Source organism: Neolamprologus multifasciatus, chromosome 4 (genome assembly GCF_963576455.1).
Source record: "Neolamprologus multifasciatus chromosome 4, fNeoMul1.2, whole genome shotgun sequence".
Lineage (NCBI taxonomy): Eukaryota > Metazoa > Chordata > Actinopteri > Cichliformes > Cichlidae > Neolamprologus > Neolamprologus multifasciatus.
In genome coordinates, this window is record NC_140442.1 from 13,632,142 (window position 1) to 13,649,765 (window position 17,624).

General features: G+C 41.2%; 1 protein-coding gene across 3 annotated transcripts; it reads left to right on the forward strand.

The window, feature by feature from the left end:
• Positions 1-67: 67 nt before the first annotated feature.
• Positions 68-17,286, forward strand: LOC146520017 (transcription factor MafG). 3 transcript variants are annotated; one of them, XM_085156679.1, is made up of 3 exons: positions 68-1,118; positions 11,112-11,184; positions 11,277-17,285. In XM_085156679.1, exons 2-3 carry the CDS (start codon positions 11,149-11,151, stop codon positions 11,727-11,729), a joined length of 489 nt encoding a protein of 162 aa, XP_085012805.1. In that variant the 5' UTR covers positions 68-1,118; positions 11,112-11,148; the 3' UTR covers positions 11,730-17,285. The 3 variants fall into 3 exon arrangements, with proteins under 3 accessions (XP_085012805.1, XP_085012804.1, XP_085012806.1); XM_085156678.1 differs by having other exon boundaries at positions 68-313; positions 11,277-17,284; XM_085156680.1 differs by lacking the exon at positions 68-1,118 and adding an exon at positions 8,163-10,589 and having other exon boundaries at positions 11,277-17,286.
• The last annotated feature ends 338 nt before the right edge of the window (positions 17,287-17,624 follow it).

The window sequence follows — 17,624 nt, forward strand, 5'->3', positions numbered from 1 at the left end:
GTGCCAGCAGTGCTGATTCTAAGTCACAACAGGAAGTATAAGAAACAATGTAACAAAGGATGTTGTATTCTTAGTTATCATTTTCCCCCCTTGCGAGCAAAGAAAATCTTTCATGAATGGAGGCACGTGACCAAACACGATGACGTCTGGCTTCGGTACAAGAGAAAGGAATCAACAAGGAGAGCACGAGCAGGCGTTTGGAAGCGCCGTCGCTTCTGTCAGTGGAGCCGAAATTCAGCTGTGCCACGGATGTTAGGTTTCAGAAGAGCACTTTAACAGCTACAACTTCGGAGGGGCGTCGTTTTGAAGTCAGGTGGGCCCGTAAAGCAAACAGAGCTGCTGCTGCTGTTGTTATGCTGAGTGTGCATGCCTTCGCCTCGCCGCTGTCAAGCTGGCCGAGGCTAGCTTACTGGGTTAGCATAGTTAGCCTCCTGGTAAAGTTAGCCTTTCTCACATCAGAAACATTTCAAACTAAAGTGCCCTGATTATCCAAGTGGTCAGCACACGTTTTGACACAGCTCGGGGGTTTATTTTGAAAGTTTTCACATGAAATGCTCTGTTGTAACCGAGAACATTAGTGCTCCTACTACGGCGAGATGGCAGCTAATCTTTTACACACGCGCGCGAGAGCTGTGAATTAAACGTGTCAATCTGATTTTCATGTAGTAGAGAGCGGAGGGGGGGCTGCCAGCCAGCCATTTCGCGCTTGAGGGGTAACTCCCCCTCCCTGAGCTGTGGATTCGCTCTCGCTGCTGTATTGCTACAAATAGTAGAAAGACTGAGCACACGGGGATTTCCTCGCTTGCTTGTTTTGTAGGCGGGGAGTTGTTTGCCACTTTTTTTTTTTCACGAGCAGGCGCTGAGAGGCTGGAGACGAGACGAGTCGTGGAATGTCAAAAACCGTGCGACCCTGTGTTAGGTCGCTTCTTTTTCCTTTCTTTTGCGTTTAAATAAATAGTTTGCGAGGGACGCGTTGGTGTCCGCTGTGCCGCTACGCTTTCTTTTGGTGGTTTGTCAACTCATGCGCTTCTTGCTGCTCAAACCTGCTGCTTCATCACCTCGTTGTGGAGGAAAAAAAGGAGCAAGCGCGAGCCGAGCCAGCGGTTTAGCGAGACCAGGTTGGTTGTGTTATTCTCTCGTGACATTTCTGTCATAGACGCGGTTGTGATTGTCAGATCTGAGAAATGTGTTGTTTTTATTCTGCGCGGATCTGTGTTTTTTTCTTTTTCTTTTTAATAAATGCATTGATTTTTAATCTTCCAGGAAATGCTCTCAGACCAATCGTTTCGAACTGAATTGCTTCACCTGAAGTGACAATTCATTTAACCACTAGTTAAATTGTAACAATGGCAGAGCCAAATCAAACCAGCCGCCCTTGGCTTTAATGCCACAGCCAAGCAGTTAACAACACAGCATTGTTTTATTGTCAGAGCCTGCAAACAAGTAGCGGTATTTTATATCATGCTGAATCATCACAATGATGTATTTAGACGTTCTCAGAATCCACCCCGAAATATGGCACCACCGGACAAAGGTCTGCTCGCTTGATAAGGGTCGATGTTTATCACCAAGCCACCGTTATTAGGGAGATGGATCGAAATGGTGCTGATCTTTCCTGCAAGTCAGTCAAGCCATGAGCATCAAGTGATGACCATCATGCATTTATCAATAGCCTCATCTACATTCATCTGAGAATATGCATTTTTATGGCAGCACTGTCATGATGTACATCAACAAACAGGCTGCGAGTATATTTAGACTAAGTGCTTAGGTGTCAACTGCGATGTCAGATCCATTTAAAAAAAAATGCACGATAAGCAGATATTATGCGTGTGTTGCTATTATATAGCCCTGCAATGAGTGGATGCTTAAACTAGGTCAGGTGTAATTATATGATGTATAGGAAGTTAAAAAAAAAATACACCACCCAAATCAGGGTAGTGTTTGAAACATCTCTATAAAATGGTAAATGTGGCATTCTGTAAATGCCCTTTCGTCTTTGTTGCTGAGCAGTGATTAAATGCTATAGAGAACCAGCTTTTTTCTGTTATCATTTAATGCAGCGTAACACGTCATTTCTCTAATTTTGGGTTGGCAGATGCCTTTGTTTCCCTATGTGTGACATGATGAAATTTGCTGCCTATTAGAGTGCACACTTATGGAGGGCGCAGGTAATGAATTATCCATGGAGAGTGTGTGCAATTTGAAAAGTCACCTTGGAAACTGTTGAGCCCATATAGGCAGGGCTAAACAGATAGAAGTTGCCCATTCTTGCTCAGATACCCAACTTATTTCATCATCTCTGTTCATGCGAGCAGGGCATTGAAGTGTGTTTAGCAGACAGGCCAGCCCCACATCAGAAGCCCGGCTTTGCAATAAAGCGTAATGCTCATCTCTGCCTTTCTCTGCAGGTAACAAGAACAGATGATGGTCCATATAAGAGCCCGGTGGGGCTGGCTGTGGCGTGTGGATGGAGGCAGGGAGTGGTGTAGATCAGTGCTTAGATTTATCTTTTCTTTCACTGAGGTAGCAAAGATAAAGCAAGGCTGGATACCATAGAGGTGAACTGAGTGCACAACTTATACCCAGTGGTGTTGCTCAGAATGGGCAGGCAGTGGAGGGTGGAAGAGGATATGTGAGGTTGACGAAACATGAGGCAAGACTTTACACTGCATAGAGTACAGTCTGGCCACCAACACCTCTGTATAGCCAACACAGCTGTGCCTTGGGAGTAGTTACGCCTATTCAGGACAATTTATAGCCTCCAGAAAGGAACACAAATGTGGGATTTGTCCACAAAAGTGCTGCTTAAGCTGCACAGGGCAATGGGAATGCCCGGAAGGAAGGGAGAAAAAGATCAATATATTCTCCCCCCCTTTTTTGCAATAGGGAGGGAATGTTGGTGATGAAACCTCTTGCAAGTGTAGTGCGGATTATGATTGCTTAGCATTGCGATATGCCCGCTCCACTTCTCAAAGTAGTACTTTCATCCAGTCAGAGTGTGTTTGATGAATTTCTGTTTGGAACTTACACTTGGCATGTTCATTACTGCTCTCTGTTTGTTCATAATTTAGAATAGTCAATATTAGACAGAACATGGTGAGCATGCACACAGAGCTGTGCGCTGGCCGCTGGTTTTTCATGTAACCTACTTTTATCTTGGCTAGTTCGTGTGTGGGACACATCAGCTGTAAACTGACATTAATAACAAGCGAATTTTAGTCGTACCCGTGTAAGAAGCTAAGTCAAATTAAATTGGTGAGTCACTCTGCATCACTTTTATTGGATTTTCAAGAGTTTTAGGATATATTCCAGTTGTGTGTGTGTGTGTGTGTATATATATATATATATATATATATATATATATATATAATAAAACAAAATTGTGTGGACCCTTGTTTGAAGGTAAATGCTGTGTAGGCAGATAATTAAACTTTCATTAGTGCTCCCTACATTTGTATTTGAGGAACTTAACATTCTTTGCAAATGACTAATAGGTTCCTAAAAACGTGTACCTCATAAAGTTACGCTAAATTATGCTCTACATACAGCGGAATTTAAAATTAACAGTCTGACAGTCCTTACCTGTGTTAAGCTGACAAAATGTTACTAATCTTACTTACAAATTGGAGGTCTTTATTTCTCCAATCACTCTGTGATTGTGAACACAGTTACAAATGAAAAGTGACAAAAAGAAAATCAATGCAAGCTGTCCTTGGGCAGCCTCTTTTGCTAAATACAGCAGTCATTTATTTACTTCATGTCTTTTCAGATGTTTATTCATTTTTAGCTCAAGCTCCTGTCCTACGCAGAGAAATCATATTTCACCATTTGTGGACAAATACGCTGGGTGCTTAGAGGATCAATTTGGCGACCTTTGCGGTATATAATAATCTTTTCAGCCATAAGATAATTTAGAAATCTTCTTTCTCCCCTTTCTTTATTGTTAAAATTGATAATTTCTTTAAGTATCACAAGCTTTAGTTTATGTGAGAATATGTGAGGAATGTCTAAGGAGGATTACAGTAAGGAACACTACTAGCTGTATGCATGTTTACACTTTTAAGTTTTCATGTCTCGAAATATGTTAATTTTTTTAATGGTGAAATTATGTTTTGTTTTTGTTTTCTTTGTGGGACAATCATTAGCTGTGAGACGCCATCAAATATCTTGTAGACAGGGCTGATCAATCACTTACCAAAATTTGAAAAGAGCGGAGGTAGTCTTATTAATAGAAATTAGAATCTTTGATATTTCCAGGTAATGACTCTGCTCTCTCACTGCATTTGAATCAAAGCTCTCCACAGGAGAAAATGCACTGATCCGTGTTTGTTTTCTTCCCTTCTCTGTTTATTTTGACGTTTGTTTGGTTTTTTGTTTTGTTTTTTTATAGGAGAAGACTGTTTTAAATCATATTAGTGCATCAGTAGTAAGTAAAATAGCTCACATATTTGATATTCTTTTACTTGAAATGCATTGAAATGTATTGACCTGCTCTATCAATTCTGTGAGCAGCACAAAACTGTTGTGGTTGTGTTAGGTCAATGCAATATGCATTTAATATAAATTCAACCAGTGTAGTGAACCTCCTAGATATTTTGCCAGTGTGTGGGTTGCCTGCAACCCTTACTTCCTCTGCCAGTGCAAGGCTGAAGTATCAAGAGCTATTCTCTTCCTGTTTAATCAAGTCCTCCAGGCAGATACTGTGAAAGGCCAGTGAAGTCTCCTCTTCTGTCCTACTGGTTATACCAACAGAGCGGCTTCAGTAGATAGCAGCTGCTGAACATGGAAATAGATTCTTTTTTTAATGTATCAAAACATTGGTTAGTACAAACAAGTCCCTTTAAATAAACCTCCCATTATCAGTGACTTAAGAAAATATACCATCCCTTTAGGGCAGTGATTCATATTTTCACTTTAAAAGACATGAACTGGATGCAAAAATCTGACATAAATGTGCCACATGCTATTCTTCATAGTATAGCCTACATGCGACTTTTTTTCTCGCTCTTTTTTTTTTTTTCCAAGGGAACTAGGTTACATAAAATCAGTTTATTTGTATTCATCAAACTCTCCTTTCTTTGCCTAGAGTCTGCCTGGTTATCAGAAATGAGAAACGATAAGTGCCTGTGACTTTAATATCAGACAGGAAAAAATTTATTGGCAAATGTCTTTACTTTGTTGGCACAAATTTTACAAACATAGGAGAAGGAAATTCCACATATTTGACTATGGAAATGCAGTATTACCTTGAAGCCATTGTGCTGTATTAACATGATTTTTTTTCCACATAAAATTTGGTCCTACTAAGAATCTAATTGGAGGGAACATAACAGATTTTTCCCTTCTTTAGATATACAGCAGGTACCAATTCTTTCTTACGTCTTTTTTCTCTCTCACATCTTTAATAACAGTATGTGTGAAAACTAAACCTCCAAAGCAGAGTCACTTAATCCTTATCCAATAATTTAGTGACTTAATGATTTAGTCATTTATATCATTGTGGATTTATTTTGTTTTTTGTGTGGTTTGATGTTTTTTGGTTATCAGTGCTTCCTTTTTTTAATAAAGGTCAAATTCAGGATGCTTCTGTTTATCTAATATGACAGTATTTGCCAACCAGAGCAGTGTGAGGTTGATGTACAGACATGGTCACGAATTAACATCCCCCCATGCACCAAATGTAGGTGGATTTTCTGTTTTGGTGAGTAAATCTTAGTGGACAGTCCCCCACGGTGGCATTTTTCATTCTTTTTTTTTTTTTTTTTTTTTTTCTTTTTTCTCCAAACCAAAATTAAAGCGATGCTTAGGGTCTCTCCTGTGTTTTGGGATCACTCATATGCTTCTGTCTTCCTCCCTCTCTGTCAAAGTTTGACACTTACACACACCCACACACAGCTTTTTCCCCCCACCAGTATTCCACAAAGACCTGACCCTGACATTTTTGTATAACCTTAACTATCTAACCAATCGTCTAATCATAACTCAGAATAAGGCTGGGCTTTGCAGTCTTTTTGAACAGGAGCCTAAATTCTTAGATTCATGCAAAAGACGTGAGGCATTAGAGAATTAGAAAGTGATTACATTGTTGAGGAGATTGATGTGAAAAGTTTAGAATTTTGTTTACTATTCATGCTTGACTTGATTAGCCCCTGATAAATCTATTAAATGTTTGTCACTTGACGCTGCGTCTCAACAAAATATTTAGAAACACGTATAGAATATATGAACGAAGGTCAATTTATTATTTTAGCAGATTAAAAGCACACTTGGCCAGTGAGTTAAAGTAAATTTCAGACACTGTTAACAGACTTTTGCAGGAGCAGTTTAACCTACGCTCTAGGGGTCAGTTAATAGGGGAAGCTGGCAATTTTGGTTAGTTGCTATTTCAGCATTGCCCAGAACGTCTGCTGGTCAAAAGCACTGGCTTAGTATTTCCCCTCTACTACAAGCATATCACATTTCCCTCTGAAAGCTGCTGAATGATTTCCCCTCTCCCTCTTTTTGTCACTCTTATTTCACGCTCTGAATACTTAGTAGTTAATAGCTTCCCTCCCCTCTTCCCGTCGTACCTTTCTCAGACGCACTCGCACACTGTTTTTTGCACACACAAGTTCATACCACTCTTCCAGTATCTCTTCCAGAGCTATCAGAGGAGTCTGATTTTTAATTTGCAGTTAAATGGCGCCCGACACATGCAGCTTGCTTGATAATTGACTTAGCTCAGCTGACGGGAGGAATGATTAGATCTGAATATCTAGGCGATCTTTTCAACTCTCTTAGAAGTGAGGGAGTAAGAGCAGAGGCTCTGATTAGGCATAAAGTCTTGAGATTGGCTGTACAGCGTGAAAATGTTGGCTCACTGCATTAAATATGTCAACCTGGAAAGAGTAAGTGGAAAATAATAAAGCCCAATCATAGAAAAGGACTGACATTTCTTTTATTTTTCAGGCACTTACCATGTGCTTTTCAGTTTCTTTGTCATTGCCATCATTCTGTTTCCTGGAAGGTCTGTGACAATGGACTGAGAGGCTATAGGTCTTATACATTATTGATCAGGGAAACTGAATAGGTGATCGTACTGACTTGACAGCCAGCACTCTCCTTTTGTTGTTTAGCTAATCATCAAAGATATGCAGAATTTGCAAAGACAATGAATTGAAAATGGTGCTAACATTCTATCACCCTTCTGTCGGGCCTAATTTACATCTGGGCCACAGCTCTAGTTCTTCAGTCTTGTACAAAACTGTGCAAATTTTCTTTACAAGTCCACACTGGTTTTAGAAGGAAAAAGAAATTAATTACAATTGGGCATATGATTCAAAAATGAGCCACAATCGTGGTCTCTTGGTACGTGAAAATTTGTTGAAATTGTCATTGTTTGGTGTGAGATGAAATTCAGCTGTTAGTTTCACAGAGCTCTGTTGCCATTGTTGGATGCTGCTTGTGTCCCCCCCCCCCCCCCCCCGGCCCCCCCCCCCCCCCCCCCCCCCCCCCCCTCCCCCGCCCCCCCCCCCCCCCCCCCCCCCCCCCCCCCCTCCTGAACACAGTCTTTCATCAGCATGCACCTCCACCGTCTACTTTTATTCACTTCATTAGCAAGCTGCCAGTGCCCAGTGCTCGGACGCTTCTTTTCAAGAATTGATCATGACAAGTTAAATTTGTATGTGCTTGTGTGGTTTTGGTGATCTGTCACTGTGCGGATGCATGTGCATGTGATTAGTTGCGTGATGTGCCATCCACTGTCCTGTCTCAGCAAACCCTGTACCCTGTTAGTCCTTCCCCAGCCGTGTTTAGTATTCAGAGAGCAGGCGCTGTCGTAATCTGGATTCCGAGGCAGGTTGCTGGGGTTTTTTGTTTGCTCTTATGGCCCTGATAATCTTGTTACACTGCTGTCAAGTGGAGCTGGCCCTCCCTGCAGCCCTGAACCACCATGTGTGCCACCTCCGGTACCAGAAATACACCCCCACCCCCTCCCCATCCCCAACAGCCCACCGCCATTTTGAGACAGCCGTTGATGGAAGAGCCTTGGATGTATCCTTGAAGAATCACCTCCTGAGCATCTTTATTCAGCCTCCCACCCCCGCCCCGTCTCCCACCCCCACCTTAGGCGGCGAACGACAGTAATAAATATTCATCAGGGGGATGCAGTGTGTCGAAGCTGTAGCCTCGACTCCCCCTCAACAAAGAGTCCCCTGGCTAATGGTGTCCATCCTTGGCATCTCCCCTGGAGAGATCCTGCAGAGGGGACGAGATCATTAAAGGATGCCACAGGCTGAGGGCCGGACCTATCATGTCACATCAGCATTTATCGCACTGGAGTTGTTGGGATTTTTTTTGTTTGTTTTTGTTTTTCTTGTAAACCCCCTTTCCCTTCTTCAGAGACAACCTAAGCCGACCCTACCTCTGCAAGCTGCACTGCATTGCTTCAGATGAACAAAGACCGCATTTGAAGGTTGGATGGGTTGCTCTCGTTGTGTTAGTTCAACTTCACAACTTCCTAATTGGCACCTTGGTTTTGGTCCTTGCTGAGATCAGGATTTATTTTTTCTCTCAACCTGTTCTTCTCAAGCTCCTCTAAATTTGTCGACCCTGCATTTTACATAAGGCTTCTCTGTTTTCTGTCTCTCTCTTTGTGTCTCTCTTTCGCTCTCTGTCTTTCTCTCTGTCTCTTTCTTTTTCTCTCTCACACATTCTCTTTCTCTCTGTGACCACACTCAGCGTTTTCTATTTCCTGTGGGTGTGATGTCTCTCCTCCACAAGCAATCAGCTCTGATTTGTCAGCGTTCTTCCAGGCGATTCATAAAAATTCAGCAAGCATCTACAAAAGACGTCTATGTCCCTGCACTTGCTCCCTACCTCCGATGCCCCCGCACTCTAAGCTGCAGCTTTCGCCTCCCGCTCCTTCGGCTAGAAACACAAAAGACGTGAAATCATTAATAGGAGCTAATATATTAGTGCAAGGAAGACATCAGTGTCTTTTGTTTTTAAATTGTGACTATCTCTCCATATAATTTTGTCAAATGCAAGGGCATTCTCCAACAGATCAGTGCACCAAGTCTGAAATTTCCCTGTCATTCTTTATGGGAAATTATAGGTGTGTTTTCCTTTCTTTGCCTGTGTTTGTGTGAGCATGCCTCTTTGTCTCTGTGAGGTATGACAAGCCTGGTAGTGGAAGGGAGCAGCTGTGCATTGGACCTTGTCTGTGTTGTTCTGCCATGCCCTGTCATTGGTAGCCGTCTGTTGGCAGCAGCCTGTGCTGGAGGCTTGCAGCCTGGGTGAAGTCTTTCCACAGTGTCATATGGTGAGCTTTCAATGTGCCAAACCATGCCTACTATGTTACCCTACACAGATGTGTGACAGAATACGCCCCCTCAACTTGGACAGTGTGCCATCTCTCTGCATTTTCAAGATTCCAACTGGTTTTTGAACAATGTTGGGTCTAGGCTACTGAGGGGAAAATGATAGGCTTAATATAAAATTTGGAAGATGCAACCTTTTTTTTTTCCTAGTCTCATCCCAGTAGCTATTAGTGTAGTACTTTCCTGTCTATTTGTCCATTATCTGTGCATCATCAGGCAGACCATTATCCCATTATGTTTTGCATCTGTGGTCCAAATGCTTACTGGAAATGAGTCACCACAAAGGCCAGTGAAAGGTACGTGTTACTATCAGACAGCTATTCATAGCCAGCCCATCAGGGATGAAAGTATCACATTTGAAAAGTCCTGTGCAGAGCGTGAAAAGCTTTTTATATGGGCATCTGCAGCGCAGAGAAACATTTCTGTTTTTATAAGAAGCCAGAGGACCTTTTTTTTTTTTTTTTTTTTTTTTTTTGAAGTGAAAGCATCAAGAATTCAAGTCACAGTCTGACCTCATGTTATGTCCCCAGCCTGTGTGATAGTGTCGTATTCAGGTCATTTTTAACAAGCGTCTGTCTCTCCCTGTTTGGCTCAGGTGACCGGTCCACCTGTAGCACCCTTTTGTTGCCATGGAAATATCCTGGCCATCTTAGTGCACTTTGGAGCTCCGACTCATCTGTTTTTCTTTTCTTCCCTCACTGAGCTTCTGTGCAGACGACATGAATTTCCCTGATGACTAGCTTAATGTGCACGCATGCTGCAAACTTCTGCACACGCTGACAGTAATTCTTTTTTACATTCTTTTGTTCAGATGCTTTCTTTCCTGTTTTGATGTGTTAAAGAAAAGTTCTAAGAGCTAGCATTTGTTTATGTGCTCAGTATAAACACACACTGCTGGGCTGTGTAAATCAGCTTACCGAGGCAATGTGCTGGCTGGGCTGGGCTGACTGTGGTGGGTGTCTGTGTTGCTGACACAGCATTTACTGTGTGTGGTGTAAAGCACTCAGGGCCACAGCTGTGTGTGTCTGTGTGTGTGTGTATGTGAGGACATACTTATCCTGTGACAGAGCTCACACGATGGAATTCACCTGACCTTCTGTCTGTCTTAATACCAGTAGGCTGGACTTCTCACCGACGCAGCTTCTCTTGGTGGTTCCCTCAGTGCAGACATGATAGAAGAAACTGCAGTGCAGCCCTGTTGTTCTGGAGGGCTCTGCAGTAGTTACAGTGGGTTGCTTTTTCATTGATTTATAGGATTATAGTTGGACACAGGCCAAATCTAGACAGGTGTGACTGTCTAGACTGGATAGCTTAAAATCTGCCCCATGTACTTTTGTGAATGTGTGGTGTTTGAGGATGGATGCGCTGTAGAAAGGCCCAGATCTGTTCTGTTTGGAAATGAGCCTATGTTACTTAAAACTTGTACTTGTGTTGTTTTGGGTTTTGCTTTCCAAGAAATAATTTTGAATTGCTGCCAACCAATTAAATGTCATCTGGAAATGCATACCGCAAAGTTATTTGTTCTTGTCATAAGTGCACGAACAGTCCAGGCACCAGTTTTTCCAATTACTTAGAAGGAAGTCTGAAGTCCTTGACCCACTTTGTATTTTGTGTATTTAGTCATGTGGTTTCTTTTTTTGTTTTTGCTGTTGTTGTTATTAGAAAATACTTCAATGTGTATTTTGCAGAAAAAAAATTAAGTTTCTTTTCTAGTACTCTTGTTTCATATATTGTCTTTTCTTTTCACAGATCAACCGGTAGTACAGGTGGACGCTGCTCTCGTGGCATGACTACCACAAACAAGGGAAACAAGGCCTTAAAGGTAACCTGTGTGGCCAAATGTCTATGTGTGTGTATATATAATATTATATTTTTTTAATAAAAGGATCAGCACTAACTAATTTCCATGCACAGGTGAAGCGGGAGCCGGGGGAAAATGGCACCAGCCTAACAGATGACGAGCTGGTGACCATGTCAGTGCGGGAGCTGAACCAGCATTTACGGGGGATGTCAAAGGAAGAAATCCTGCAGCTGAAACAGCGACGACGTACCCTGAAGAACCGGGGCTATGCCGCAAGCTGCCGAGTAAAGCGTGTCACCCAGAAGGAGGAGCTCGAAAAACAAAAGGCTCAGCTGCAGCAGGAAGTGGACAAGCTGGCTACAGAGAATGCCAGCATGAAGGTGGAGCTGGATGCTCTGCGTTCAAAGTACGAGGCCCTCCAGAGCTTTGCCAGGACTGTGGCCCGCAACCCTGTCACCTCAGCAAGGGGACCTATGGCTTCTGTCATAGGTCCCCTCATCCCCGGTAAAGTAGCTGCCACCAGCGTCATCACCATCGTCAAATCCAAAACGGAGGCTAGGTCCTAGTAGCAGAAAGGGCAGAAGAAAGATGTTTAAGGCTAAACTAGTCAGTGCATTGTAACATGGCACAGGAATGCCTGTGTGAGTTCTCAGTTTTAACCGTGGAGCTAACACTAAAAATATGCTTTCCAAATTCACTCTTACAGAACAACACACCAGTCTGGGGTTTTTTTGTTTTTTGTTTTTTTAACAGGCCTGTCACCAGGGTAATAAAAATCAAACTCTAGAATTTAGGACGATACAGTTGTCCCATAAACAAAGGAGAAATATTGCAATATTGAAACATTTAGAAAGTGGAAAATTGAAGAAGACTGCATCAAGTTTGCTTGTTTTGATTGAGATTTTTATGTCAGTTTTCCTAAAATCTGGCTCTTAAGTCTCTTCCGTCCTAAGAACTAGCATTGGTACAGTTTCACAGGTGGTCAAAACCAGTAAGAAAATAAATTGGATCCATTATTCCTCACAAGATCCACAGTACAGAGTGGGAGGAGGAAAAGCCAGCACATATCTCACTAAGAAACCCTTTGCTTATTATTATGCACTGACTTAAATTGGGATAACTGACAACTGGTCACAGACTCTTGGTCTTAATACTACAGATGTCTTTGAAACAACCTGACAAACCCCAAACTCATAAATTAGTCCAATTTGTGATTCTGTTGGTCGTCTGTTGAGAATATAAGCATGAAATGATGCTCCCAAACATAGCATTCATTTCTGTTTATGGATCTGCGACAGGCTTCCGTGAACTTGTCATTTTCAAAATGACTGGTAGATGCAATAATAATATATATGTATGCACTGAAAATACAAAGAGGTCTTGCATATTTAGGTGGAAACGTTAAAAAAGATCAGCAGCACTTAATGATGTTGTTCCAGAGCTGAGTGCCATTCCAATATGACAAGATTCTTCTACAATATCTGAAAACCTGAATGTTATTACAGTAATATCCTCATGTTTTGTGGGGACGGTGAAATCCACAAACATTTTGAAACTTAATTTTTGCTCATAGAAGTAATATGTTGATTTTGTTTAAAAGATATATATTGCGTTTTTTTGTAATTACTTGTTGACAGGACCGTCAGATATTTCCAAAAGAAAATCTTTACACAAGCTTTACTGTTTGAATTGTTAAGGTGTAGAAAACTTTGTCTAAAGTTGACTTCTTGGTTTTTATTACTAGGTAGATTACCTTCCATTGTTTATAGAAATACAGAAAAAGAAAACGTAAAAAAAAAAAAATCCTGTGACATCTTTTTTGCAATTGTACCGAAAGTGGCTTACTATTAAAGTCTGATAGCTTTTTCTAGTGACTAGGCGCGTACTGTGGGGTAGCGCGTGATGTGATGTGTAAGTGACAAGTTGGCAGTGTCGTTCACTGTATAGATGTCAATGCTGTGCTATTTAAAACAAATCTGTAGAGCTAAACTAGATGGTGTAAACAAGGTCAATTGTCTTTGTGCGTATTGGCATCTGTGATATCCTCCGCTTCCTTGGTGTTAGTTACAAATCATATTGTCATTACGAGTTTACCACATTGAGCCACGAATGACAGAATTTGATGAAATGGCATTAGTGAACATGAAGTCAAAAGACTTTTTGAAGCATAAAGTGATAACTGAATAATGGTTGCATCTAGTGCTGGATGCCCTCTAAAACATCCTCTGTAACCGGGAAGTAAAGGATTTTATTATTATTATTATTCCAGCAACATCACTGGTGTAAATTACATTGCAGGGATAGAGTGCCCTTAAAAGCTATCTTTTAGAATTTACCTGTGGGCGTGCGGTTATCCTGCAAATGTTGTTGACAAACCTTGCACCTTGTCACGCTAGTAAAAATAAGATTTTGCTGCAAGGTTAACCTCAAAGAGGTATAGCATCACTCTTCTAAATCTACCCACTGGTCTTCAGATTGTCTGATTAAAAGCAGAAGGGTTTGGCTGAAGGTTTGTATGCACTAAGCTCCTGCTTGTTTTGCTCAGGACAAAACAGGTCACTTAAAATGAACAAACAATTCTAGATGAGAGGCAAGAAGGCGGGGATGGCAGCTCTGTTCTTTTTCTGTTTTTTTTTTTTCCTCCTTTTTTTCTAATAAGCATGTCATAAAGGGCTTCAATCCACACTCAGAAAGAGGCACAGTGCGACTATGTAGAATTACAATCAACAGCTGCCAGCGAGAGCTCCTTCTGTGCCAAGTGTTGCATCACTCTGCTGGTCCTCTAAAAGGAATTTAACACTGAAGCAGGTCTACACCTCAAGGTGAAAGTAGGTGTTTAATGACATTAACAGAATGCACTTCATCCAGATCTCCCTCTCCTGCTGGTCAGAACGTCTTAAAGTGTCGGCTGAGGTGTTAATCTGCAGCCGCTCGCAGACGATACGCCTCAGTGAAACTGCCCGAGATCTGAGTGCTGGTAATACTGTCCGTATCCTAGCCTCACTTTGTCAACATGCTTAGCTATCTGCATTGACTGGTTAACTGTGGGATAAAATATATATTACCTGACTCTCGACATAGCCCAGTGTCAATGTTGGCGTCCTTATTGCTGTGGCAGTCTTGTGGAGTGAATCTTTTTTCGTGTCAAGTGTCTTTAAGGTGTTCGAGTGGCACTGTTGACCAATCTCTCGATCTCCTCTGGGGATGATTCTCTTTCTCTCACATACAGCTGTATAGTATGTAGCTACAGTAGGTATTAATGACCATTGTGAAAAAGTGACCCTTAATATGCAACTCAGTGGAAAGGTGTGAAAGAGTAGATGTAAGAGTAATCAATATTGTCAGAGTTTAGGTCTGTTCTTTAATCATTCTTGATGTTTTGTAGATTTTTATTTATTTATGTTTTTTCGCATCCCTCTGTGGGAGAGCAACTGGCCCTTGGTTAAAGCCGCTAACAAAGCTGTCAATGTTTTTAAAGGAAGCGTGACAGCTGCACTCAAGCCTTACTCAGTTACTCTGGTCTTCAATCACCTGAATACAAATCCATTAATTAAACTTGGATCTTAACTGAAATGAACTGCTATTATTTAGATATTTATGCACTAAATAATGTTGATGCTACGATGGATTCTGCCACAAGGGCCACTTGCAATATTTTTTTTTCCCTCTGTGTGTGTGTGTATGTGTGTGTGTGTGTGTGTGCGCGTTTGTGTACGGTTGAAGTTCCTCTGCTGCTACACCAGTCGTTAATGCTCATTGTTTTGCTGTAGCATCATCCACAACATTTCTGTTCTCATTATGTGTCGTGTGTGTGATTTTGAAATTGATCTTAACACTGTAATTTGTTCTGCAGATTTCCTTTTTAATTAGTTTTTGACTTTTTCTTGTTTTGTTTTTTGTTTGTTTGTTTTTTGTATTTGTTTGAGCAACATGTTAGAGGATAAATAGCAGCACTTGTGTGGCAGTTGATTTTTAATAGCTCTCAAGACATTGGCTTTTTTCATGAAGTTATGCTTTGTAAATGGTTGACTGTGCAGGTTTTTTTCCCTCTTCTCTATGGAGTGGGTCTGTGTTTCAAAGGTATACAAATCTGACTAAAGCGAGTAATACAAAGTTAATAATCTGTTTTGTTATTTTTCTGTATGGGTTGTAATAAAATATTGCAGTACTTTGTATGAAAACAGACAATAGTTAATTGTAACTATTTATAAATTAAATTATTGTACTTTTGCAATCTGTAGATAAGTACTATGTATTCATATATACAGTAACAACTGTGGATTTAAATGTGATTCTCTGAGGTGTCTAAGTTATTGATGTATATATTGTATGTTTGTTGATACAGCTTACTTTATTTTCTATAAGACCAATAAAATGTTTTGGAAAGGGTTTTCAGCACTACTACTCTGTCATTTAAGGCGTTTAAAAAGTGTCGAAATTAGGTTTTGTCATATTCTGTGGCGTCATTGACCCAGTTTGATACTTTTAAAAATAAACTGGCGGGGAAGGCTTTTTGCCATCCAGGGTGGGTTTTAGAAGACAGCGATCATTTAGATGGCACAATTTCTTTTTCTGTGATCCAAAAAAAGCCGTTGGGCGACCCACTTTGGCTAACCTCAGTGGACATATTTTTGGCCCGACACGAGTAAAACATTAGAGTCATGAAGGATGTCTAGGTGTGCTTGTCCTAGATTAGGAGGAGTAGTGAGTTAGTCATCTCAGCTCCCTATGGAGCTTCTAAATCCCCCCCACCCCTACCCCTCATCTCAGTGCACCTCATCAAACATCAGCCTCCTCACCAGCGCTTCAACCCCCGCGCAGTCAAAATGCATCTCATGAGAGAACATTCAAAGACAAAGAGACAGATGGCTGAAGACAAACTACATCTTGCCATACCATCCTGCAGGGCATGTGTAAACCCCAGTGCCTGTATTGTTCTTTAGTTCTTTTAAATGGAGGAGGCTTCTACAGGTCTGCGTGACCTGTGCATTAAAACAGGCTCCTCTCCCCTCCTTGGATGCCTGCCCCAGACAAGCATACGGCCTCTGAAGAGTTGATTAATTTGGCAGGATGGGCTAAGGTGAGCTGGTGGGCAATCTAGGACAGCATTCTTCATCTTTACCCACTTCTGCAGCAGGTGCCTGCCCCAGTTCTTAGACCGCAACCTGCTGTACAATTAATGTTGCCAATGCCGTCAGTGAGGCCATTGATGTACCGCATATGCACTGCCAAAGCTGAGCAAGGGGCTCTTCTCTACAAAGACCACCATGACACAATACATGTATATGTCCTCCCCCCCCCTTCTAATCAGTGAAGATTGTTATGGTGGTGCATGTGAGTTAACTGCAAAAATCTCCATAACCATTAAGACTTATCAGAGTTGCAATCCCAGCTATAAGACAAATACTTAACACCCTTTCCTACCCTGATTGAAACATTCAAATCAGCTAAAGATGGAAGCCAGGTTATTGAATATAATGAGTAAAACTGTCTTTCTGGAGCGTGCGCCTGTTCAGAAATGTGTGGGCTTGGGTTTCCCTCTGCTGGCATATCAGTGTTAAAGCCTTTATATGATTTAACTGGGTTTCCCCCATAAGATGACAGCACTTCTAAACAGGAGGATTTCCCAGTGTTTACCAGGCATATAAAGTGAAGCCATTTAATTATGCAATGTTTTACAAAACAAATTTAACTGAGAAAATGGGAGTATGCTATAGACTTTGAGCACTTTGTCTTGTAGCCTCGTTACTACTGTGGTGCGGGGTAGGTGGTTAGTTTCTGTTATAACCCAACTCTATGTATATTAGGAGCACTTACAATCTAATGCATCGCTTCTGTCGTAAATCTTTAGCCATCCACCCAGGCACGCATCTGTAGGTACTGTTGTGAAAATCTGCTGACAGTGCTGAGACCTTTATTGATATACTGCCCCTGCTAAATGAGCTTGGACAAGTCATTAGACACGGTACAACCCACAGCTAAAATCATCAAAGTGGAATGAACAGATGACACCATGATAAATATAACAGCTGTAAAGTGCAATATTTAGCGAGCTTGGATGCATAAGGATAATAAGGAAAATTAATTAGTTTAAATTTGAGTAAACTACAGATTTATGAAATCAGATGGTCTTATTTTTCAATAAAATTGGCTGCTATAGCTTATTTTAAAAAAAGTTTTTCGAATTTTAATGGGGGGGAAAATAAAATATTACAGTGTCTACAAAAATATTTTAATTCTTATCTTTATTATAATTATTATTGATATTTATGCAGAGATAATTGTGAGCAAAACAAGGTTTACTGGGGATATAGAGCGAAGCTTATCATGACCTCTCCGCTCATCAAAGACGCAGAGGCTGCTATTTTATATTGGAATCCAGATCTCGTCACCTGACGGTGGAAAACGCCGCTATTATGTAACAATGTGTCGGACGCGGCACCATCGTACGATGCGACCTC